Source organism: Podospora pseudopauciseta (assembly GCF_035222475.1).
Source record: "Podospora pseudopauciseta strain CBS 411.78 chromosome 2 map unlocalized CBS411.78m_2, whole genome shotgun sequence".
NCBI classification, from domain to species: domain Eukaryota; kingdom Fungi; phylum Ascomycota; class Sordariomycetes; order Sordariales; family Podosporaceae; genus Podospora; species Podospora pseudopauciseta.
Window position 1 is genome coordinate 4,453,233 of NW_026946663.1, and position 23,451 is coordinate 4,476,683.

The 23,451-nt window shown below is 52.5% G+C and overlaps 5 protein-coding genes across 5 annotated transcripts; 1 reads left to right on the forward strand and 4 right to left on the reverse strand.

The window, feature by feature from the left end:
- Window positions 1–18: 18 nt before the first annotated feature.
- Window positions 19–6,084, reverse strand: QC763_212460 (uncharacterized protein; the record flags this gene model as incomplete). The annotated part of the gene is made up of 2 exons (XM_062910287.1): window positions 19–639; window positions 696–6,084. 2 exons carry the CDS (start codon window positions 6,082–6,084, stop codon window positions 596–598), a joined length of 5,433 nt encoding a protein of 1,810 aa, XP_062769189.1. The 3' UTR covers window positions 19–595.
- Window positions 6,085–6,288: 204 nt separating this feature from the next.
- QC763_0043620 (uncharacterized protein) lies at window positions 6,289–7,432 on the reverse strand (the record flags this gene model as incomplete). Its single annotated transcript, XM_062905662.1, is given in 4 exon segments — window positions 6,289–6,328; window positions 6,522–6,702; window positions 6,770–7,063; window positions 7,075–7,432. 4 exon segments carry the CDS (start codon window positions 7,430–7,432, stop codon window positions 6,289–6,291), a joined length of 873 nt encoding a protein of 290 aa, XP_062769190.1.
- Window positions 7,433–7,885: 453 nt separating this feature from the next.
- On the forward strand, window positions 7,886–12,669 carry ARP1 (Centractin). Its single transcript, XM_062910288.1, has 4 exons — window positions 7,886–9,322; window positions 9,385–9,840; window positions 9,900–10,214; window positions 10,276–12,669. The coding sequence occupies exons 1-4, from the start codon at window positions 9,014–9,016 to the stop codon at window positions 10,336–10,338; spliced, it is 1,143 nt and encodes a 380-aa protein (XP_062769191.1). The 5' UTR covers window positions 7,886–9,013; the 3' UTR covers window positions 10,339–12,669.
- A 525-nt stretch (window positions 12,670–13,194) lies between these two features.
- On the reverse strand, window positions 13,195–13,629 carry QC763_212480 (uncharacterized protein; the record flags this gene model as incomplete). The annotated part of the gene is made up of 1 exon (XM_062910289.1): window positions 13,195–13,629. The coding sequence occupies one exon, from the start codon at window positions 13,627–13,629 to the stop codon at window positions 13,195–13,197; it is 435 nt and encodes a 144-aa protein (XP_062769192.1).
- A 5,105-nt stretch (window positions 13,630–18,734) lies between these two features.
- On the reverse strand, window positions 18,735–23,165 carry CHS2_2 (chitin synthase I). The gene is made up of 4 exons (XM_062910290.1): window positions 22,325–23,165; window positions 21,554–21,738; window positions 20,489–21,494; window positions 18,735–20,428 (listed from the first exon to the last, which is right to left on the reverse strand). The coding sequence occupies exons 1-4, from the start codon at window positions 22,341–22,343 to the stop codon at window positions 18,960–18,962; spliced, it is 2,679 nt and encodes an 892-aa protein (XP_062769193.1). The 5' UTR covers window positions 22,344–23,165; the 3' UTR covers window positions 18,735–18,959.
- Between the last annotated feature and the right edge of the window lie 286 nt (window positions 23,166–23,451).

Below are 23,451 nucleotides of genomic sequence, written 5' to 3' on the forward strand. Positions count from 1 at the left end.
GAAAGGGTTGACACCACTTGGTGAGGAAATTTGTCAATTCAACGGTTACTACCTCTCAGTTCTTTAATTCAGATACCTATGGACATGGTCAAGTAAAGCCCAACACTTCGCAACGGGATCAAGTATATTGTAGCAGCCAACCTTCCAGACCCGTCCCCTTTTCCTTTCCTCCCCATAGCCCAAAAGATTGCTCTTCTCCCCAACTTCTCTTTCATAACAAACACACACGTAGAAAGAGACACATCGCCATCTTTTTTTTGCTCGCTTGCTCGCAGTTTGCAAGGGTATAATCGCAATGATAAAATGAAAAACCAGATTTCAACAGACAGCAAATAATCCAATCATGTGCCATGTGGCTCTCCCAACTTCAAAAAACATACACATCTACACACAAAAACTCGAGAAAAGTCCCATCCGGTTTCCATCCCTTCCAACCCATTCGCAACACAAGATAAACAGATATGGTATCCCCAAACACAATCCCAACAAAAAAAAAACATCCATAATCAAAACATCACATCAACGACACCAAGACAGAAGCCCGTCCTGTCTCCTCTTCCATCCCCTCGTCTTTATTATATTTGTTTTTAACAGCTCAAAAAGTATCCGTATCCTGTGAGTTCATCGTCCCAAAGGTATCTAATCTCCTGTCAGCTCCCATCCAACTTCTTCGTCCATCTGCAGTCATTACATACCTCTCTTCCTGCTCCTCTGCTGGCTCCCCTGCTGTCTCTCGTCATCCTCAAAATCACTCCCCAACGGGCTAGCGACACCCCCGCTCCGCCCAGTAGGCGTCATCGGTCTCGGCCCAGACGGCCGTCTGCCAACCTGCGTCTGCGCACCAGTCAAGTTCCTCTTCTCGGGCTTGGGGCTGCGCTGGCCCTCGCTGATGTAGCTGGCAGTAGGCACGCCATGCGTCATGGTGCCGTACCCGCTCTCAACGCTGTGGTGAGGGAGGGGGCTCCCCTTTTGGAGCTTGCTGACCCTCTTGTTCTGGATGGGGGTGCCACCGCGGACCAGGCCGCCACCGCCGGGGCTGTTGGGGATGACGTCGTTAAGGGGCTCCTTGGGGGGGCGAGGGGGACCGCCAGAGGTGGCAGTCATGTTTTGGGCAGCGGGGGACTGCGACCACATTTGTTGGTATTCCTGGGTGGCTGAACCGTAGCTGTCCCGGTTGGGGTTGCGAGGGAAGCGGTTGAGGCTCGTGGCGGAGCCAGCCCAGTCGGCCGACTTGGGGGACATGGGAGTGTCATAGCCCAGGGCTTGGGACTCGAGGGCGGCCTTGAAGCGCTCAGTCTGTCCCTGACGAGGCTGAGGGTGCTGAAGGTTGAGCGAGTCGCGATGAGCCTTGTACTTAGGGTCCTCGGGCGTCCCGGGTATCATGGTGATCCAATTGGCAGTAGGGGGCCCGCCCGGAATGGGCTGGTTGTAGAGATCCTCATCGTGGTAGTTCTGCTGCTGCTGTTGCTGGAACCCACCCTCGCTCAAGTCCTGTGCGGAGAAGCCACTGTGGAGCTTGTCGGTTTGGGGGGCTTGTCCGGACGCAAGCTGGTAGTTCTCAGAGTAGTGATCCAGGGACCCCGAGCGAGATGGTCCAGTGGGAAGGTTGAGTTCCTCAGTCTTGGTGGACTGCTTGCTGAGGCGAGACTCGGCCACGCCGCTGGACGCGGTGGTTTCAGACCAGCGCGAAATCTTGGGGATACGGAACCAACTGGACCGGGACTTCTTCTTGCCTTCCTCGGTCCGAGGCGTATTCTCGTTGCTCATGGAGGCTTGCGCCTGAGCTGGTGCCTGTGGCGGAGTAGCCATTGGCACAGACTCGGCACGCTGAATATTTGCTGGGGTCATGAGCATGTCATTGTTGTCGTAGTTGACGCTCTCATCCCCTCCACGAGCATCATACTCTTCCTCACTGTCCTCGGGAACGGTGCTAATTCTGTGTCCCGAAGTCATGCGGTCGTAGCCAGGCTTCACAGATGTTCCGCGAGATTGCAGCGAGAAGTGAGACTGTGATGGGTGGCTCGCTGTCGAAGTACCAGCGTGGCCCTCTGGCTCATAGCCGTGGTCCTGCTCATACTGGCCTTCTGGCTGGAGGTGGAAGGATGATCGGTCGTCCTGAATAGCTCGCTGTTGTCCAGGCACGGTTTGCGCCTTGAGAACGTCCACTTCGGTCAACAACTGGTTCAGCATATCCTCGATCCTGCCGAGGTCGTTGGTTCCCTTGGCTCCCAACCCCAACAGGGCACGGCGGAAGATGCTTCTCTTCTTGGCATTGATATCATCGCCATTAACCGAGCCGCCCTGGATCGAGCGAGCCGCGGTGCTGCCGGGGTACGGTCGTGGGCCATTGATGGCGCGAGTGACGCTCTTGTCAGTGTTCTCCTTGACTTCGGTGATGATGACGTCTTCGGTATCTGCCAACAGCTTCTTGAGATCCTCAAAGTTGTTGCGCATCTCGGTAGCAGAGCGGACAAGGGTGACCAGAATCTCGGTATCCCTTGCGCTGCGCTGCGCGTCCCTAACCATCAAGTGCTGCATGAGAGCCATAATATCTCTTGATTCGATGTTGTCCATGCCCATCCCGGTGGCAGGATCGTACATTGGCGAAGCAATGCCCTGAGACATGCCGCTAAGGTGGCGTGGGTTGCCATGATTGTAGAATGGATCATCCAACGCCCCACCCGGTCCACGAGTGGCAAGCCCGAAATCAACACCCTTTCCTTTGTCCTGGACGTCAGGTGTCTTGTTGGGGCCTTGGGAAATATAGCCCTCGTCGACCTTGAGCCCGAGTGGGCTACGGGTGCCATAGTCATCGTAAGCAGCGTCGAATCCATTGTCTCCGAGCCCAGGGAGGTTGGCGATGGGGCTGGTTCCTTCATAAGGATTTGTGACCAGGGTGTCACGCTTGCGATCTTCGGAGGTGCGATACCATTCGTCGTGCTCTTGGCTAGCCTGTCGGCTGTGATTTTGGGCCATGGCCATGCCAGCAGCAGCACCGAGTGCAGCGGCGCCGGCAATAACAAGATTTCCTCCGTTGCCCTTTTGCTGCGCAGGCGAACCATCGAGGGGTTCGTAGTCGATGTCATCATCAGGTGGGTACTGAGCACGCTGCCGAGGCGTGGCTTCCTCAGGCCACTGGCCTTCCTCGTCACGGCCGCCATCATCGTCAAGGAGAGATGGGTTAGTCAGAAGATCATCCTCATACCCCCAATCCAGAATTTCTGGCATGAGTTCGTTTTGATTCGGTATATAGCTCGAAGCCATTGTTGGTTTCTCATGCTCGCTGCCAAGCTTCTCGGTGCTGAGTGATGGATCAATTCCAGGACGTGGTCCATTTTGTGTGCGCTCCTTGAAAGAGCGGTTGCGCTGGACACCAGCACCCTGCCATGCTTGCTCTTCCTGAGTCTCCTGCTGTCCCTTCCCGTTCTGCGCCCGGAGAGCAGCTGCAGCGGCATCCACCGCACGGCTGGCAATCGCAGCTTCTGATACTGTAGGGGACTGGCGGTAGGTAGTGTTCTGTGGAACCTTGCGCCCATACTCATCAAGCTCATATTGTACGAACTCGCGAGACCGCTGGCCTTCTGAAGCTTGGCTGACCACGGAGCGCTTGGTTGGGCTACCGAGCTGTCGGTCAATTTCCTCGTCAAGAGTCGCCATGGATTCACGGCCTTGGTAAAGCTTGTCCGAGTCCACCGTCAAAGCTGATCCTTCCAACATCGAGGCGTCGATGAGGGATGCGACATTGGACTCGATGCCGACAGGGTGCACAAAGGCTGGATTCAACGCAACAGCACGTACAGCCTGGCCCGAGGTTACGCGGTCGAGTTCGCTGCCGGCGGGGCTTGGTCCTTGGGTTTGGTCGACGTTGGAGCTCCTCACGCTTCGGTCGTCGTCGTCGTAGCCTGCAAAATTGCGATTCATTGCTCCTCCATCCTGGCGTGGAGACTTGTTGGCTGTGGAAATTTCCGAGTCGATAGTGCGGTGAGTAGCTCTCGAATCCCGGTTTGGCCCTACGTCGCTACCAGCTTCCGTATATCCCGAGACGCTGGGGATAGGGCTAAGGCCCCGACGTTCGGGTTGATAGGGGACGTATTTGAGGGGTGGAGGTACGTCTTGGGTGCTGTAATAATCGTATGGGTTGGGTGGATATTGTGGGGACGGCTCCTCGTCCTCGTCGTCGTACTCTTCATCTTGAAATTGCCGCGCATGGCGAGAAGGGACTTTCTTGCCATTGTCATCAAGAACATACTGGTCAGGATCACCAGTGCGTTGACGGGGTAACGCCTTGAGGTCTCCGTGCGAGAGGTTAGCGTGTTGGGCTCCCAGGGCTTGTAGAGTGTTGACAGGGGTCCTGGTGGGAGTCGGCGTCGACTCTGACGAAATCGGCCCTTGGGTCAAATCACGAACAGGGGTGAGCTCCTCGCTGGCCGAGTGGGGTCTGTCGGTATCGGCCGACAAAATGGATGCCCTTGTCACATCCGAGGCGTTGACATCACTCATCAGAGGCATCGGCGGGGCTGGAGGTGCAAGCAGGTCCGAGTCTTCATACTGGTCGAACGCTTGTTGTTCAGAACTGCGATTTCGTCTCTCGTCCCTTCGTCGTCTCCTTGACCGTTGCTTGTCTTCTGAAGGGGAACCAAACGCCTCGTGTGCAGCAACGGCGGCAGCGCCCAAAGCGGCCCCGGCAGTTGCAACTTTCAGGGGCTCAATGCTGCGAACTGGTGTGTTATCGAGGTCATGGGAGTCTTCTACTGATTCGTGGCTGAGAGCGCTGCTGTCGTCGAAGTCATTATTTCGTGCCTCTCGGTCTCGTCTCTCCTTGCTGGTCTTGAGGCTGTCGCGGGGTGTCAGCATCTTGTCGGTGCCATTGGACCGTCGTTTGTCGCTCGCATAATCATCCCTCGACGCTGATGTAGCGCTGGATGTCGTGGAATCGCGCCGGCTTCCTCGCCGGCTCTGTTCTCGCTTGAGGGCGTTGAGTTCTGGTAGAATGAGGCGGCGAATGGCATCCTCCACTGTCTCCAAAAGTTTCGGATTATTGATGGACGATGTCTTTGAGGCGCCAGATCTGATGGAGTGCTGGTCCACGGACCGATGACTGGGGGCAAGAGCCGATGAAACCATGCTGGAGTCGGCTACTGACACCATGGACTCTGGGTGTCCTTTACTTGACCTCCTACTTGACCGATCCGCATACTTGTCATCCTTGCTGACACTGCTCGTCCGGCTCTTGCTAGACTTGTGCTTACTGCGGTCCCTCTCCTTGTCTCGAGACCTAGTAACAACCACCCTTTCGCGGCCCCCTTCTCGTGTCCGGGACTTTTCAGAGGCGGCTGTGGCGCTCGCGGCGGCACCCAAGCCGACGGCAGCAGCTGCTACATAATCCGGGCTCTTGGAGTCGGATGCTCTGAATGAGGTGGTCCCACCAGATCCATCGAGGAAGCTGTCGGTTGGTATGGCCGAAATGTCACTCATGTTGCCGCCTGTGTAACTGGCCTTGCTACCATCAGCAGCCGGTATGAGAGGGCTCGCCGGGCGGCGGCGGCGAGCGCCTCGTTCAATTTCGATGTCAATGGGGTTTCGACTAACGTTGCTCTCCTCTGTGGCTGAAGCATATGAGCTGGCGTCTTCAAGATCGTTGCTGATGGCCGACAGCGTCTCGGCAGCAGAGCGGCGACCGCCGCTCGCTTTTCTCGATGATCTTGACTCGGTGATCCGAATGTGGTCTCCGTCGGAGCCCCTGCTGCTGCGACGTTTGCTGCTTGGTGTCAAGCGGACTCGAACACTGGGTTTGCGCGAGTCGGCCGACGTCGAGTTGCCGCTGGTGCTCTTCCCACCTTCGAAGTACTCGATCAGGAGAGATGTCTGCGATTTGCTTGCGCGATGCCCCGCTCGGATAGTTACGGGTGTACCATCATCTGGGATGGAATAAGAGGACTTTTCGTCTCCGGGGGCAGATACCTCGCTGCCAAGTTCGGTCCCCAGGTCAGTCCCGGTCGGCGCTGCAGTGTGGATGGTCGATTCGGTCTCTGTGGGCACTGGCAATGGCGGCGGCCGACTAGACTTCTTTGTGTCTGCACCCATGATGGCGTGTAATGTGTGTTTTGAGCCCAAAGGGGTGTTGGTGTGGTATTAGGTGTCAACAGTGACCCCTGTGTTGTTGCCCAATTATTACTCCCAGGTTGGAGAACCCCCTTACGTGTGGAGGAGGACGGGGGGCGGATGAAACACAGGAATAATCGCGGGAAAACGGCAACGATGTGTTGGCCAGCCAGAAAGCGTCGCCTATTAACAGTCGCAGTCCAGAATCATCAGAATGAGGGAATGTCTGCAGGAAATGTGGAATATGTGAGCAATGAGGGATCGCGTAGGCAGGAGGAGGCACGCACCCAAGGCACGAAATGCAGCTAGGTTCGCCGATGATAGGGCTGGAGGGAGGGCAGTAGGGCAGAAAGAGACTCCTGACAGGCTGCACGAGGCAGTATCAGGATGTGGAAGTATCGCTGGCTGCTGGGACGTACGAGCAGAGAAGCAGAACAGGTGCACAGAATCGATGAGGCCGAGTGGCGGGCGGCCTGTCGAAGGAGAAAAAGTGAGTGGCGGCGCAACGAGACGGACGGCTGTTGTTGATAGGAGCAAGGCGGACAGGGATTCTCTCGGCAGCGGGGCAGTTTGCGTCGATAAACAGAACCTGGAAGTCAACTTCCTGTTCGTCGTTTTCGAAAATCAATTTTTTTTCTTCGTTTCGGCCGCAGTTGAATGTATGTACAGAGAGAGGGGTTGCTGCAGGCGATATGCAACCTCCTGCTGGTGTCGGCCGGAGAGGGCGGTTGGATGCGAGGCGATGGGAAGAAGATGGAAGATGGCGGCGGGATAGGCGGTGGCCTCCTCGAAGCTAGCTTGTACAAAGTAGGTCCTCTAAGCTCGAATCCAATGCCGAGTTCGAGCGGTTTTGGGGGCGGATCCAGAGGACTGGTCGCAATGTGATGCGCACACCTGGCCTTCTTGGATTCTTCTCTGGCAGGAAGCGGACCTCGGACACAGGCTGGGTGACTGGCAGAGCCTATGGGAGACTTTGTTGTTGTCCAGGAGCGGCTGGGATTGCTCGAGGTGCTTGATGTGCTGGCGCTGCTTCAAGGGCCCAGCCAATTGCGCGTGGAGTCTGGGGTCGGTGGTGCAGCGAGGTGCAGACAAGCTTGCAACGGGACGGCGGAGCAGCGAGAGACAGACGAGACGAGGCTGCTGCTGCGGAGTCGAGGGGGGAGAAATCGAGCAAAAACCGCACACCAGCCACCAACGGTGTCGGTTCCACCGTACTTTCTTGAGCAGCAGCGTACAAGATCGTTGGTGAGATGGAGATGTCTGCGATATGGTCAACGGGAGAGAAGCTTGGAGGGGTTTTGTTGACATTGACTTTTGCTGCCAGGGACATCAGCAGGCCTGACCACCAAGTGAGCAGGACCCGACTAGGTGCTAGGTGACAAGACGGGGGCTGGGGGATTTATCGGATGGGCTCCACAGTGACGGTTTACGGTAGCACGGAGGTACAGAACGGACAATTGCCCTGAGCGACCGGGACAAGTGCCCCAAAGCCCAGAGGCCTGGCTCCTTCCACACCTAAGGCGTGGTCTCGCTTATTCTATTAGTCAGCATTAAGCCGTTTTAGCCACCGTATAATTTACTATCGTCGCTTTTAACTACCGGCTACTTATATAAACTACTAACTACTATATAAACTATTAATTATTACATAAACTATTGATTATTTACTTACTATATTACTTACTATGTTACTTATCTATTGGGTTTAGCGTATGGGTAAAGCGTGGGAAAAGGTGTAAAAGTGTAAACTTCACTTGCCCAGAGGACTATTATCTGTTCTGTACCTCCATGCCACCATACGGTTAGGCGATCTCGTCTCACGCCCAGCTTCAACATTGTCCCAAACCTGGAACAGGAACGCCGTCACCGCCTATGTCACCCATATCACCAATAGTTTTGATAAAATATGTTTGTCTCTTGCTCTCCCTGCTTCAAGTCTCTTCCGTTTGCCTGACCTCTGCTTCTCAAACTTCTTGTTGGATCGATCCAGCTGAGGCTACCCGGGCGTCCCGCCATTGCCGCCGTCCAATTGCGCCAATCTCGGCGCGGGAAATAGCTTGAGGTTTCACGGGACACGAGGATAGACCCGGTAGGGCTACTTTGTGTTAATTGGACTTGATTCATCCATCACGAAAACTCGGAAGGCGACCTCAGCTGCGGTGTTTTGTCTACGAACTCGGTAGGGATATATGTGGTACTATGAAATGCTTTAAAGGTCCGGCCGCAATATTATGTACATCGTCTAAACACCAGGTTAAAGTTGGGAGTCGTTCAAAGAAAAGCCTTCGCAAGACTTTCGACTGTTCATCTTGAGCTCGACGGCCTTGTTCCATGAACCAAGTCTCTGTGTTGTCTCTTGGAGACTAGCTGGTTATTTTGAGAGTGACATTTGATATTCCTCTCATGGTTACTGACATCAATGTATCAAATGTTGCTGTTAAAAGGTCTCTGAATTGATAAACCTTGGAGCTTGATATAGACATCAGTATCGATAAGCTCATGGTCCGTGCATCAGCCACACGTCAACCCCAGACCACAGGAGCAAGACCCAACCAATGATGCGCCCTGCAGGAACCCCTTCATCTGAATATCGCGTCGTGTGTGTTTGGAGCTTCACTGTAAATTTCCCAGGCCAGCACCAGACGACAACGGCGACCAGCAATCCGACTTCGACCACCCGAAACCCCACAAAATTTCCAGAAACTTGGCTTCTAACCCCTCGGACTGGCGCTGGAGAGCTGTCTCGCCCGCCCCGTACTCCCAGACAGCAGCGACCTCAGTACAAACAAACCTCCCCTCTCCGATTTCGACGACCACCACGAGAAGCCCAATCCTACGATACTGAAATAGTCAAATAAAATACAGAACCATTTTCATGTTCTGAGAACCCCCACACACGAACCACAGCAACATGACAGACTCATTGCACAACGTGTCGGTAGTGCTCGACAATGGATCCGGAACTATCAGGGCTGGCTTCGCAGGAGACGACGTACCCAAGTGCCACTTCCCATCATGGGTAGGCAGACCAAAACATCTCCGCGTTCTGGCCGGTGCGCTGGAGGGAGAGGTGTTTATCGGCCAGAAAGCGGCCACAGAGCTGCGGGGCTTGCTCAAAATCCGATACCCTCTGGAGCATGGTATTGTCACAGACTGGGATGATATGGAGAAAATCTGGGCCTATGTGTATGACGAGGGGTTAAAGACACTGAGTGAGGAGGTAATGTTCCGGATCCTCAAGCGGAAAGGCGCAATGGCTGACAATCCCGCATGGACATATAGCACCCTGTCCTTCTTACCGAACCACCACTCAACCCAAGGTCAAACCGTGACACGGCTGCTCAAATTCTATTCGAGACGTTCAACGTGCCAGCTCTCTACACATCAATCCAGGCTGTACTGTCTTTGTACGCTAGTGGAAGGACGACAGGTGTGGTGCTTGATGCTGGCGACGGTGTGTCCCATGCTGTACCAGTATACCAAGGATTCACGGTGCCCAACAGTATCAGGAGAATCGATGTCGCCGGCCGCGACGTGACTGAACATCTACAAACGCTTCTCCGCAAGAGCGGTTACGTCTTCCATACCAGCGCAGAAAAGGAGGTCGTCAGGCTCATCAAGGAGGCCACGAGCTACGTCGCGAGGGATCCCAAGAAGGAAGAGAAGGAGTGGGCAGCTTCCAAGCAGGACCAGAGCAAGTTTGCCGAATATGTCTTGCCAGATGGCAACAAGCTCAAGGTATGCATAACTTGTGTGTTCACGATGTTCAGGGAGTAGCAAATCTAACGCTAAAACAGATTGGAGCGGAACGTTTCCGTGCCCCAGAGATCTTGTTCGACCCTGAGATCATCGGTCTTGAATATCCGGGCATTCACCAAATAGTAGTTGATTCGATCAACAGGACGGATCTCGACCTGCGCAAGGACCTGTACATGAACATCGTCCTGTCGGGAGGTAGTACACTCACAAAGGGATTCGGTGACAGACTTCTCAGCGAAGTACAGCGGCTTGCTGTCAAGGATATGAGAATCAAGATTTTTGCGCCCCCGGAGCGGAAGTACTCTACCTGGATTGGTGGCAGTATTCTGGCTGGTCTGAGCACATTCAGAAAGGTACGTTGACTCCCTGATAGACAGGAAATAGGGGATGGCAAAGACTAACACTCCAATCTAGATGTGGGTCAGCATTGACGACTGGCATGAGAACCCGGATATTATCCATACCAAGTTCGCCTAGTTGTAGTCAGTGCGACCGTAGATCGAGCACGATTCATTTGATGTCGTCGACTGACAGCGCGGGCGACACTTTGCGGGTGAAGAAACGACACTTATCCGCATTCCCTATTCGTGTCGAGATTCGATGATGTTATGAGTATGAAGTCTTGGAGGGGATCCCCGGCCCAGTACAGCGAAGGGAAGAGATGGAGCACAACAAGTAAAGAAGGTGTACAAATTTATCCAGGGACTCCAGCAAAGCTTTGTACACAAGACGATTAGAACTATTGTAATATCTGGGATACATACTTCGTTGGAAGAGGAGTCAGGAGGGGGAGTGGTTGGTGGCTGGTACTACAGCTTTTGTTGGTTGATAGGTTTTAGTGAACGTGCATGTATTTTTAAAGGAGAGGAGAGAGGGGAGAAGGAGTGCGGTAGTAGGGTGTAGAAGGGTGGATGAAGGGAGGGATGAAGAGAAAATGAATGATACCCTTTTTGCTAACCATCTCTGAACATGCAATTCTTCTCTTGTCGTGATTTAAAGACTTGTACATGCTGCTTCTGTCTTGGTTTTTGGCCTTGATGCTTTTATACAGGTCGATCACCGCTAGGTTGATACCTGTCTAAAGATGCCTAGCTGCTATGAACTTGACCACGTCTCCCTCTGAGGCGTTTGCGATGACAAGACCGACGGGGCAATACCATCAGGATCCAACGTAATCAGTCCGGAGTGGAGCTTCTGAGCTTTTTTCCAACCCGTAATGCCTACTTACTTGTTTCTAATTCTTGTCCTCTAGCTTTGGAGCGTTCGTAGAAGAAAGCAAAGATTATCATCGCGACACTTTCTTCCACCGCCTCAAGTAACATTTGGTAAGCAGAGATATTTCGATTTGATTCATATGTAGAGGTACCAAATCCCCATACCTACCCTATTATAACCGTCGGGTTGATAAGGTCTCACCTGGGTCGTCATACCACCCTTTTTTTGGGTCTATTATATACTTGGCAATCATGCTTCTGGCCGCGCAGCCCTTTGTATGAAATTGATCTTGTTTGTTTTTCGTGTTTTTGAGGAGACAAGCCAGTATTGGGGAGATTGTTTTTGTCTCGGGGATATGTCGTGTGAGGAAGTGGCAACGACAAGAGCGTGGTTGTGTGGTGGAGCTTGAGGAAAGACTGGGAGTTTTCTTGTCAACTTTTGGCAACAGCCCTCTCTTCTTGGAATACTGGCAGATTTCAAAGTAGAAGGCTTTGTAGAAGTCTATAGATTCTCGGCCTGGCACTCTCCTGGTATCTGTATAAGTTTGTGTACGGCAGACTTGTGTTTTGAGTATCTCTTTGACGACAAGTCCTTGCTGGAAGGATTCGTCATATTAAGGCTATGTACAAGGATAGAAAGCTTCTAGAATGGCTCAACATGTATTTACGAGAGAACGTTTCGGATTGGGCTATCTCCAGTTAATTTCGACAAGGCATGGCTACTTGGCTTGGACTACATACATTTGATGTTCCAAGGCTACGGTCTGTGTACTTCCTCATTCGTATGCAGCACGAAAAACCACGGTGCCTTGGGAAATTCAGCGGTGGTGGTTACCCAAGAGCTGCCCTTGATTTTAAAACCGACAAGGAACAGAAACGGCACGGTATGTTTTCCCCTTCGTTACCCAACGTTCACTCCAGCTCTTCGAGTTCCAGATTCTCAGAACGAACTCGGTTGACACCATACCTAGGTCCCAAATTCCGCTCTCTCCGTTGAAGGCAAGCTTGAAAGTCCCTGCCAGGTACCTCAACCAAATTGCCCTAAGGGGATTCCAACAGTCCAGGTCAGGGTGAGCTGGAAGCAGCAAGCACGGAAGCGGGGGAAAAGATCTCCTTCTTTGTGTGTTGTGGTGGCGTGGTAAGAATCTTGCTGTACACGTGGGACTATTACACACAAAGAAACTCGGCAACAGAGATCGCACGCGATTTTTAGAGTTTGTTTCGTAAAGGTCAAATTTGGAGAGGCAGGAGCGTTGAGGTGGGCAGGCAACCATGCAGGCAGAGAGTGATCGCTCAACAGTGTCAAGAGAAGAGAATTGGGCGGACATATCACATCACTCATTCTAACATCATTGCAAAACATGGCAGTAAAAGATTGCTGTTACATTCCCATTTTACCGGGAGTGAACCAAATAAATAACAATCCTTCGCACACTATCCATCCTCCAAAATCGCACCAGGGGGTATATTGATTTGCACTCCATCCCGAAAACAAAACAACCGTCAAATCAAAAAACCACTATTCACCAGAAAGAAAACCGCTTCTTTTTCTCCATTATTCATAACTCTTTCCCCGTCGAATTCTCCTCCGCTCCTTTTCTTCAACCGAAATCCAAATTTCCCGACCGTTGGTACCGGTAGTTGAACTGCCGGTGAGATGGTGTGAGGTGAGGTGTTTGTTTTGTTGGCGCCTCAGCTCGTGTGGAGTTTTGACTTTTTGAGTTGGAGACCGCTGGAGCCCCTTTTCCCAAGCCTTGCTCCACACATCCCAGCACACCAACAAACCATCCGGTCTCTCGCCAAACCCACCAACAAAGGGGTACCGGTTCGTCTGATGACAGAATTCATCTTGTCGAGGTGAAAAAAGATTGCTGAGCTGAGAACTTTTCGGCAGTGGTTGCTTTGTTGTTGGTATCCTTCTGAGGCTCCTGCCCTCCGTGACAAAAAAATGAATAACTTTTTGATATCCCTTCCCGATTCATAAAACCCTCCGGAACGCCGTGCTGTGCTGTTTGCAAAAGTTGGTGTGGTATAAATATAGACAAATGAAACAGAAGCGCAGAGCAGATGAGTCGTCGAGTGTGTCGTCTCAACAACTCATGACAGAGTCAGAGTCGACTTAGTGGCCGAGGCTGCTGATGCGGCCCCAGAAGCCAGACTTGGTGCTGCCGTTGGTGCTGTTGGAGTCTCTCCGGCTGAGCTCGGTCGAGTTCTTCTTGGTGGAGGAGGAGCTGGAGCTGAAGATGTTGCCGGCGCCACCGCGGCCTACGTGGCTGATGGTGGCAGCCTTCTCGCGGACCTCGGCGCGGGTGAACTCCTCGTCGAAGGAGAGGACAGGGCGCTCGGCTTTGGCGTGAGCGTTGCCGGCACCGCCCCGGCCGGAGTAGAAACGGCCGGTGCTGGAGGGGGTGGTAGCAGCGGGGGTAGGGACACCGGAGGGAGCGGTGGTCTGAGGAGCACGGAAGAAGTTGCCAGCACCGCCACGGCCAGAGTGGGTGTAGCTGTTCTTAGCAACGGTGGGGTGAGGCTCGGTGATGGTGTAGAGAGAAGGCATTTTGGCGGTTGAGTGTCTTGTTTGTTAAGGACAAGAGGTTGTTGTGTTGTGTTGTGTGTTGTGAGGGTGGTACTCGGGTGTCAGAGACAGAGCAGAGAGAGCTTGAAGCTTTGGGCAGTGACTTTGCTTTTTGATGGTGTAGTCTGGTCGAGATATCCTTGTGTAAAAAAAAAAAAGAGCAGACAAAGGGAAGCTATTATACCCAAGGCAAGGAAAGTGCCTTGTGTGTAAGTGAAATTGCCAAGCATGGGCCAAGGGGCAGACAGATGGAGACGGGAAACGGGAAACGAAACTTTTCCCCAACAAGCCCCCCCTCTTGGATTCCAGCCAAACAAAGATCCAGCGCCGTAGCACGAGCTCTGGGCGGAAAGCCGCATGATCATGGCACCCTGGCGCTAAGCCGCCTGGAAGGACAGCGAAAAAAGAGTACAAGCCCGGTACTTTGCCCTGTAGCCCTCTTTGTTCCAACGCCCGATTGGCGCTCTGGGAAAATTTTGCAGGGCAAAGACGCAAGAGCTTCACCAAGATGGCCTCTTTTGGCATGGCAGTGTCATCATGGGCATTCGCAAGATCTCACCATTCGGACTGTTGATAAGCTTACCTAGGCATGATACACTACATAGACATAGAGTCAGAAATGCGATAGATTACCCTATTCTGGTTCTTTTGGTACATGTTCTCAGTCATACAACATCAAACACCTATGCGGAGAGTGACTCGGCCTTTTCATGGAGAATGCACAAAAATGATGAGCCCCGAGGCCTGGAATTGGCCATGTTAGCAATTGCGTCAGGTGCTGCAGTGGACCTGGCCAGGACAGGCTTACAGGCTGTGCCCCAGCACGACTGGGCTGAAAATTTGCTGCCGAGAGTCCACCCAAGCTTTCTGTTAGCTTATGAAAACTCACCTGGCCGTCACGAGGCACGCTAATGGTGCTATCTGTTACGAAATCATTACTCCATCGCAAGCTCCCCTGTCATGTACCTTTTGGCCGGACGCCCAGCAAATGGTACTTGGTTGGACTGGGCAGCCCTGCAAGGGACAGTGACGACTTTGTAGTCGAACAACTGTGCGACCACCTGTTTTGTCCATCTCCGCTGCGACGAGGGAAGGAACTTGCAGTGACATGAGACGACAAATGGCCAGTATGACCAATATCCAAGGGCTTGCACCATCTCACGTCACCTTCTCATGAAAACGAACAATTCGTCATGAGGGCGACTCCGGCCCGGCCAGGGAGCGGTCAACATGGCGGCCACGATTCTCAAAAAAGACAGGTCGATGATGCTTCGTCAAGACAGAAAGAACAGAATTTTAAGGTCTCGTGGTTCACCCCGGACCTGGATGAAGCTTGGCTGCCAGAACAGGGGACCAAATTGGCACATCCACACTGGTGGGTTTGTGGAGTCGTTGTTTAAAGGCTACCAAATGAGGCATCAGAAAAACAATTCGGCAAGTTGGCCGTGGCCAGGTTCCCCAGCAGAATCGGTCGGCCCCGGATTTTCAAGGATCTGAGAGCCTCTCCCGTTCGCTGGTTCCCGCGATCCCCGTCAAGACAGGCATCCCCGCATTTTCGACTCTGCGCTGGCTGTATGTCGTCTCGTTCCCCGCAGGGCATTGAATTCCCAAAGAACAATCTGACGAAGCTTCGACCCTCACCTACCCACGAGCTCACATCAGAAGGACAAAGATGCCCTCCTGATCACACCCGCAGCAACGCCTTCACAGACTCACTTCTCGACTCTCATTCGGCTGCCGTCCGGTATGCCTTTTCCTCCTCCAAGAAATCAATCAAGCGGCAAGGGCGATGGCGAACTTGTGGCTTGGGCGCTGGGCGGTTAACGCCGGCCGGGCACGCAAGATGACTTCTTTCGTTCAGCTCTCACAGCTGTCTCGCCCCTGACCAAGCGCCCGCCCCTGTACTGTGTGGCTGTCATCTGACGTACAGACATTTCAACATTGTTTCCAGAAGCTCGCCCGGCATTCTCATTAGCCGTGACTGTTGTAGCATTCCGTCATGTTACTCTGCGCATCGTAGGCTCCCAGGTACCGTGTGACGCTGGGTGAATCATGGTGCAGGAGAATTGGTGACTGGAGGTATGGTAAGTTGTGAGAGTTGGCGGAACAAGATATGTAGACCATCTGGGCATTCGGGACACCCAAGTAGGGAAACCGAAGTCATAAAGTTATCCAGGGTTGAAGTGAAGATGGACAGTCCGGGCCGAAGTTTCATGATTTCTGTACCGGGCCGACCCTCAAAGTCTCACTGCGGCAATGTTTTGACACCAGCATGCGGCTCTTGCCCTAAGTGGGAACTGAGTGTAGTAACACAACATATTATCCTCGTATAGAAAAAACACCTTCATACATCTCGTGCTCGATTCTGAGCACTTTCAATTGTTGAGCTTTTCCTGTGATTTCTGTGGTACGAGGCGGCCACCAGCCAACTCGAAAAAAAGGCCTACTTCAGCCCGGTTCAGTCATCAAACACTTTCACACACCCATCTCCATTCCTCTCAAGCCAGTCAACCAACTCTTTTTGGGCATCGCCTTTTGCTATGAAGAGCGGTTGTCGTTCCCTTTGCAAAATCGATCCCACCCCTTTGGCTCCTGTCTCAACATGGATTGAAAGGTAGTTTGCGGCAGGACCAAACTCGCATGGTTGGAACAATCTCTAGGGAACAGTGGACAAAATGATGGCAAAAATAGAGGGAAAACGGATGTCTTTGGGCACATCAAAAGCGGGTAGCTGTGGTGCCTATCGACGAGAACCTCCGCTGCGGCGTTTAAGACACCACCCACGACAGACTCTGTAACCTAGTGTACAAGAGTTAAAATGAACCTGAGAGAAAGGAAAATTCGGGATTGTCTTTCCAGACCCTGTCTTATTATCTTCCAGGCAGATCAAAGAACAACTTGACATACTCATATCGAACCCTCATCGAAACCAGCTCCAGGCTTCTGATACAATCATTCTGGAAAATCGTCAACCGTTTGCTGTGAAATATTCTCTTGGTCGTTTGCTGGCTGACCCTCTAGCAGTTGCAAGCGAGATCTTTCGTGTGCGCACCACGCCGTTGTTCGCCGGTAAGCCCTAGGCAGTGCTTGCACACGCTTCAACAGACCAAAATGTGCAAGGGCCCGAGCAGATTCTATGCCAGCAGCGGCTATGGAAACAGCTTCGCTCCCCATCACCACCACCGCCACCACCCCCTTACCCCGGTTCCACCACCACCTACCCCCCGGCTACAACTTCATCCTCTACCTCAAGATCCTCATAAACTGGTACAACACCTACCACCCAACCGGCCACCTCGGCACCTCCGGCTCAACAATCTACCACATTTTCCACCGCACCAACCTCGCTCCCTTCCACCAAACCACCCTCCGCGAGCACTGGGCCACCCAACCTAGGGTATACACCCGCCCCTCCTGCCCCCTCCCCTACTCCTCCGGCCCACACCGGTGCTTCACCCCCCACGCGGGCAAGTTCTTTGGTCTATCCGACGACCCTACCATCCTCCTCGACGACCTGTTGACCTGCTTCGGACCGGAGAACCATGACCTCAACGACCACAACTGGGGGAAGATCCTGAGGATAGAGTTTCAGTCGCTGGAGCAGTACGAGGGGTTTCTTTTAAGGGGTTTGTACACGATGGACAACAACCTGAAGAGGAATATGGAGACGCGGTTGTTGCAAATTCACGGTTTTTACGCCCATTTCGAAAAGATGGTGAGGGAGTTGGAAGGGGGGTGGAGGGGTTGCTTGAGTTGTACAAGGGGGTTGTGGATTTGAGAAACGGGCAGGGGGAGGGGAGAATTTTGGGGGGCGTACTCGAGGATATTTGACGGCGGGAAAAGGAGGAGGTGGTGAGGAAGAAGAGGAGGTGGGGGGATAGGGGGAGTATGGAGGAGGTGATGGTGGGTTGTGATGGGGTGCCTACCGTATCTTCTGGCAGCAGTGAGGGGTGTGTTGGCAGTGACAAAGCTGCTGACAGTGATAAGCGTGATGGTGGGTTTCCTTCCCCGACAAAGAAACGCAAGTCGGTTGGGACGATGGATGATGAGGAGGATGAGGACGCGCCTTGGGAGGCCGATTGCTCAGAGTATAACGCTCGCATGACGCAGGAGCTTTGCAGGCGGCTGGATGAGGAGAGCAACGAAGAAACCAAGAGGCGCCACGGCCTGACTGAATACGAGATGTGATTTTGGAAGGCTTGTCTTGGTTTTGATTGAAAAGCATTGGCTTTTGGAAGTTGGGGGGCAGAAACGCTGTTGTCACTCGGGTACCTTGAACCGGATACCGCAGCTATGATACGATCTGGAGATTGAAAAAGGGACGGCGTCGTTTTTACCATCTTGAGTTGGAAACAAAACTGGTATATGGTTCCTATCGGAGTTTTACTTGGAGTTGAAGGACCCCAAAGGCTGGGCGGGGAAGGCAAATCTGTTTTTATTACCAACAGATACCCCTAAATTTGATACCCCATTGGATATGGTATGGCAAGGAGTCAGGGAAAGGGACAGCGTTGTCATTTAACTTGGTTATTCGGGAACTGGGAGTGGTTTCTGGAAAGTGTTCGGTTTATTGTCGTTATGGACACACATATGAGACACGAAATCCAAAGAGTATGTTTCATTAACCCAACCCAATATGCTCACTGCATATGTGCGTGTATTGTACAAGTTTTCGCCGCCCTTCCTCATCATCATCACGATACCTGGCACTGCGAATTAGATCAACGCAGAAATGCTGAACTACGCCCTAAAAACAATCAAGACCTTCTTGTGGATAGTCAACAGGCCCTCAAAAATCGTTGATAAACTTCAAAATATAGTTATTCGGCCTCAAAAGAGAGTTATTAAGCCTGAAAGGATAATTACGATGTCTTAAAAGAACATGATAGGTCTTGAAAAAATAGACTAAACGCCTGTTTTCTTCTTGAAAAGGCCCAGTAGAAATCATCTCTCTATACGATACATAGGTACAAACATACAAGTCTAGTCGTGATGGGATATCTCTTAAAAGCAGAGCCATAGCAAGGACTACTCAAAACACAACCACACCTCCGCAAATAATTCAGATCAAAAATGATTATATAAACAGGCTAACATTCATCAAAACAAACTCTCAAGAAATATCCCCCCATCTCCCAAGGAGATAGACTCCAAAAAAGCTTTCAAAAAACCCGTCAGAAAAGAAAAGAAAAACGCAACCAAGGTATCTCTAAACCGCCCACACCCGTGGTATCCATCCCCCCTCATTTTTCATCCCCTATGAAAGAGTTTCTCATGTCTTCGTTTCAAACAGATATTACCCTGGTATCACTTTAGACACCCCTAAACATCCTCACAATCAAGAACCACAACGCGCCAATAAACTTGAACGCACTCAAACCAGCCACACTCCACAACACCACCTGCAGGTAAATGTTGGCCTTGTGGGCCTTGGACTCCTCCTCGGTCCTCCCCGAATCGTCCTCCACAACTCTGTTCAGACCGCCCGTGCTCAGCACGACAGCGACCAGGGCAAAGTTCATCAACATCCAAATCAACACGACCACCGTCCTGACGCCTCTGTAGTAATCCATCTGCTTCTCCTCGAGCTGAGCCGGTGTTGGGGCCTTGACCTCCTTGACGGGCTTGCGGCTAAAGACTTGCATTTCCCTCTCGTACTGCGCGTTGAGATCGCCCTCATCAGGCAAATCAGTCTTACCCTGGCCGTCCTTGGTGCTGACTGTGGGCAAAGCATCCGGCTTGTCGTCACCCTTGGTACCCCACGAGATGTCGTGCGTGTTGCAAAAGGCGTACACGTTCAGGACGTTGGTGTAGGTGGGAGAGAGCAACATATACTGAATCAACGAGGTGAACATGTGCCAGGGGTCGAACATCATGAGCGAGGCGATGAACCAAAGACCGTACGTCGACAGAACCGAGATGATCAACGTGTAGAAGACCTGGTTCTTGAACAAAGAATCAATGCTGAAGTTGTTAACTTGCAGATCTTGAATGATGGCGTCGACGGCGATGTATACGGCTGCAAACATGAGATAGATGAAGATGATGGCCCAGAAAATGACCATGGCCATGTAATATCTCCCGGAACCAGCTGGCCTGTTGCCCATCGCCAAGACGAAGCATGTCATGAGCGATACGCCGTACAGCCAGAGGAACACCACACCCAAGATTTCGCCCACCTTACCCAATAGTTTTTCGTCTCCCAAACTTGTCGTCAGGATCTTGAAAACTAAAAAGAAGTTGCCGATAGCGAACCAAGCAAAGATCATGTTGATGGTGTTGAAGATGAATTCGATAAAGAAGAAGAATTTGCGGAAAATAGAGTGATCGGACCGGAAGAACTGATGGAAGTGGACAATGGCGTAGATGGCAGCGAAGAAAGAACCGTTAAGCCAGCGACGACGCTGGAGAATCAACTCGGTAACCGTGTCTGGCACATCAGTCTCGCCCGTGGCCGACTTGACGTACTGAAGAATCCAGTGGCAGTTCCGCTTGGTGACAAGCTCAAAGCACAGAATACGATCTTCGGCGAGGTACATGTTGGCTGTGAAAATACCAGCATCACCACCGTGCAGTTTCTCACCAGCAAAGTACTTCTCCAACGGCCCCTGACCGTTCTTGTCGTTTTGCAGCGCAACGTACCGGTAAGCCGAGAAGGCACCGGGCAAGACGGAAATGAAACCAAAGGCAGATTCGAGAGGCTTGTCCAATATGTTACTCATCTTGTACTCGAAGTTTTGCGTTGCCACCAGTGGGTTGATCAAATTCTTTCCACCCTTGCCTACAAGCGATGGTTAGCTACTTATCATGGGAAAGGCATGCGTAAATTGATAGAACCCACCTAGCATAGCCTTGATCTCGCCGCAAGCACCACCGCACATGGGCTCAAGGTCGAAGGCCTTCCAAAGCTGGTAAATCGAGCTGCCACCAGGCTTGGTACCAGCGTCGATCAACACGCAAATGTTGGGATCCAGCACCTTTCCAAAGGCGTCAAAGAACCAACGATGAGAGTTGATCTTCTTCTGGTTCTTTTCCTTGAGACAGAAAAGCATCTGAACGGGCTGCTGCTTGGGAATAAGCTGCACAACGTCGTTCTTGATGGCCATGCCGACCTGGGTGGTGTATTCGTAGATGTGTGCCGTGACGTCCTTATTGTTAACTTGCTGCTTGGCAATACCCTCTTGATACACACCCATACCAGCGAGCAAAGCTCTCGTCCTTGGGTTAATCTTGGCACGACCGTCACTAACGACGCACACCACAATCTTCTTCCACGCATCCTTGCCCCAGGTCTTGCTCTCAGTCCGTTTGCACATGTACTCGACGTTCTTGAACACACCAATCATGGTACGCGCAAACAGAATTTCGTCTTCGTTGTACATGGTGACCACAATGAACAGCTCGGTATGTCTGGGCTTGCTGAAGAGCTTTTGGCGGAGGGTGAAGTTCTCGTTGTAGAAATCCGAAGGATCGCAGGTGGCAGCCGTATATCTCATGTGGGTGAACTCATCGCGCTCTCCGTGGGGAAGCTGGTTCAGCAGCTTTGGAGGAATTGGGCAATCAAGAACCAAGTTCCCGCGGTACAACAGAACCTGCTTGACCGTCTTCCACCTCTTGATCGCATTTTGATTTTTTGGCGCCTGCTGCTTGTCGTGATAGGGGTCGTTTTGCCCAACTTGCGAGTCGTTGTGCGTCAACATCGGCCGTCTGTCGTCCTCGGGGAAATATCCTCCACCCCCGTCATACCCTTGGCCCTGCATGGGCGTTGGCTCATATGGCTGGTTGTAGTAGGCATCGTGGTGTGCCTCCGGGTTCACCCCATACCCCCCCAAGTTGTCTACGGATTGCTATTCCACCAGAGTCAGTCTTCCGCCCTCAGCATCCCCCCATTCCCAGAGATACTCACAGCGGTCTGCATTTGTAACGAATCACCAGGGCTGAATCTACCAGGACCAGCACTGGGCATATCCAAATGGGAGTGTCCGTAGGGCGCGTCGTCAAGTTGGTACCCGGATTGCATGGGATGGGCAGGAGAAGGACTCCTGCGTGGGTTACGCGTCTCCATGGGATGGCTCTCGTAATAATCGTCGTCTGTACGTCCAGAAAATTAGCCTTGGTCCCCTTCCCCTGAGTAACTTTCGCCCCTAGCGTAGGCCAGCTTTCCCACATATGCAGGCCAACGTAATACGGACCCTTAAGGTAGGTGGAATTGAGAATAAACCAAGCTACTGCGCCGCGAGACCTGACACAGCATCCACTCGTGCAGTAGGTCGAATGCTGAGCTGAGTAGGAGGTATGGTAGGGGTGAAAAGCCGACTTGCACCAGGCAAGACAGAGGAGGACGAGAAACAATGATGCGGCTCGGACAGAGGCCGCGGGCCAGAAAAGGAGGAACGAGGCACCCAGAGGAACCGGCCACTTGGGCTTTGAAGGGGTAAAGAATGTGATGTGATGCTGGGATCGGCAAAGGTGTGGAGGAGCGAAAGGTACAAACGCGGAAGGGGTAGGGGGGAGGAAGGGAAACCCAGAGGATTAAGGTCGGGCCTGCCCTTGTAGAGCGACCCACCGCCACCTCGAATTCAGTCTCGTGAGGATGGATCACGGGGAAATGTAAGACGAAGGGGGGGGGGTTCTCATGACAACTGGATTGATGGTAACAAAAGAGTGTGTGACTTACTTAAACGATTATACGCCATGTTTGCTAATGTTGAATCCCTTTTCGGGGAACTAGGACCGTATTTCTTTCCTGTCTACAAGTTGTAGATTTCTATGTATGTGTGGTATGTGGTGGTGGTGGAACAAGAAAAAAGGAGGTGGTTGTTGTCTGCTATCCCTCGGTTTCACAAGTTGCGCCCTCTGCTGGAATGTCGAACTTTCTTGCTTTCTCCTTGATCCCCTCTCTCCCTTGAGCTGGCCGCAGCCTGGCGGTCACTATTGCTCGAACAGAAAAGGGTTGAATATTAGTTGGCCCTCTGCGGCCCTTTGCGCGGCGGCACCAAAAACGCGGCACGAACAGTCTCGCTGGTCGTCGTTCGTCTCGATTTCTTTCTCTAGCGGCGGGAAGGGTTGCGGTTCGGTGCGGATAAGGTACAGATGCGCGTTGCTCAGGCGGTCGGTCGGTCGAAGCGCTCACGACAGAATAGACTTTCCGCTGCCAAGCGAGCAGCAGTGTTTGGGTGCTTTGGGCTCTGTTGCAAAGAGTAGCAACGGGATCTCCTGGCGAGTGGAATTCTCTCAAAAAAAGGCGGGAGTCGCAGTTTCGTGAAGGTCAAGCCTTAATGGACAGCTGACAGGGGTCTTGAGGGGCAACTGATGGGGGAGGCTCAGCGAATGGACGCGAATGAAGGGGCGTTGCGTCCCAGGGAGATGCCCGGCAGAGCCACAAGCACTCCGCTGAACTAACTGTCTTGCGTTTCAGCGCCTAACTTGGGAAGGTGTGACGTTGGGACCTGGGCGGGACTTGATAAGGCGCCTGTGATTGGGTCAAGCGCACCGTTTAAGGGGTTGAAATGGAGGGGTGGAAAGCCTGTTTCTGTTTCTCTTGGACTGTGGGGTGCTTTTCTATCAACTATCCCAAAAGATCACTATCAACCTCACCTTGTAATCAAAATATCTTGAGATGGGCCGAGTTGTCCTTTGGCAGCCCAGGCTCCGCATTTGACAGAGATCACAGGCATTGCTTGGCCAGCCTCAGCTGAGCTGAGGGAACCCACGACTGAATCATTCACCCACATCCTCAACAAACACCAACAACAAGCAAGCAATCCGAGAGCCGCCCAGCGGCTGTGCAGCGCGGCAACCACA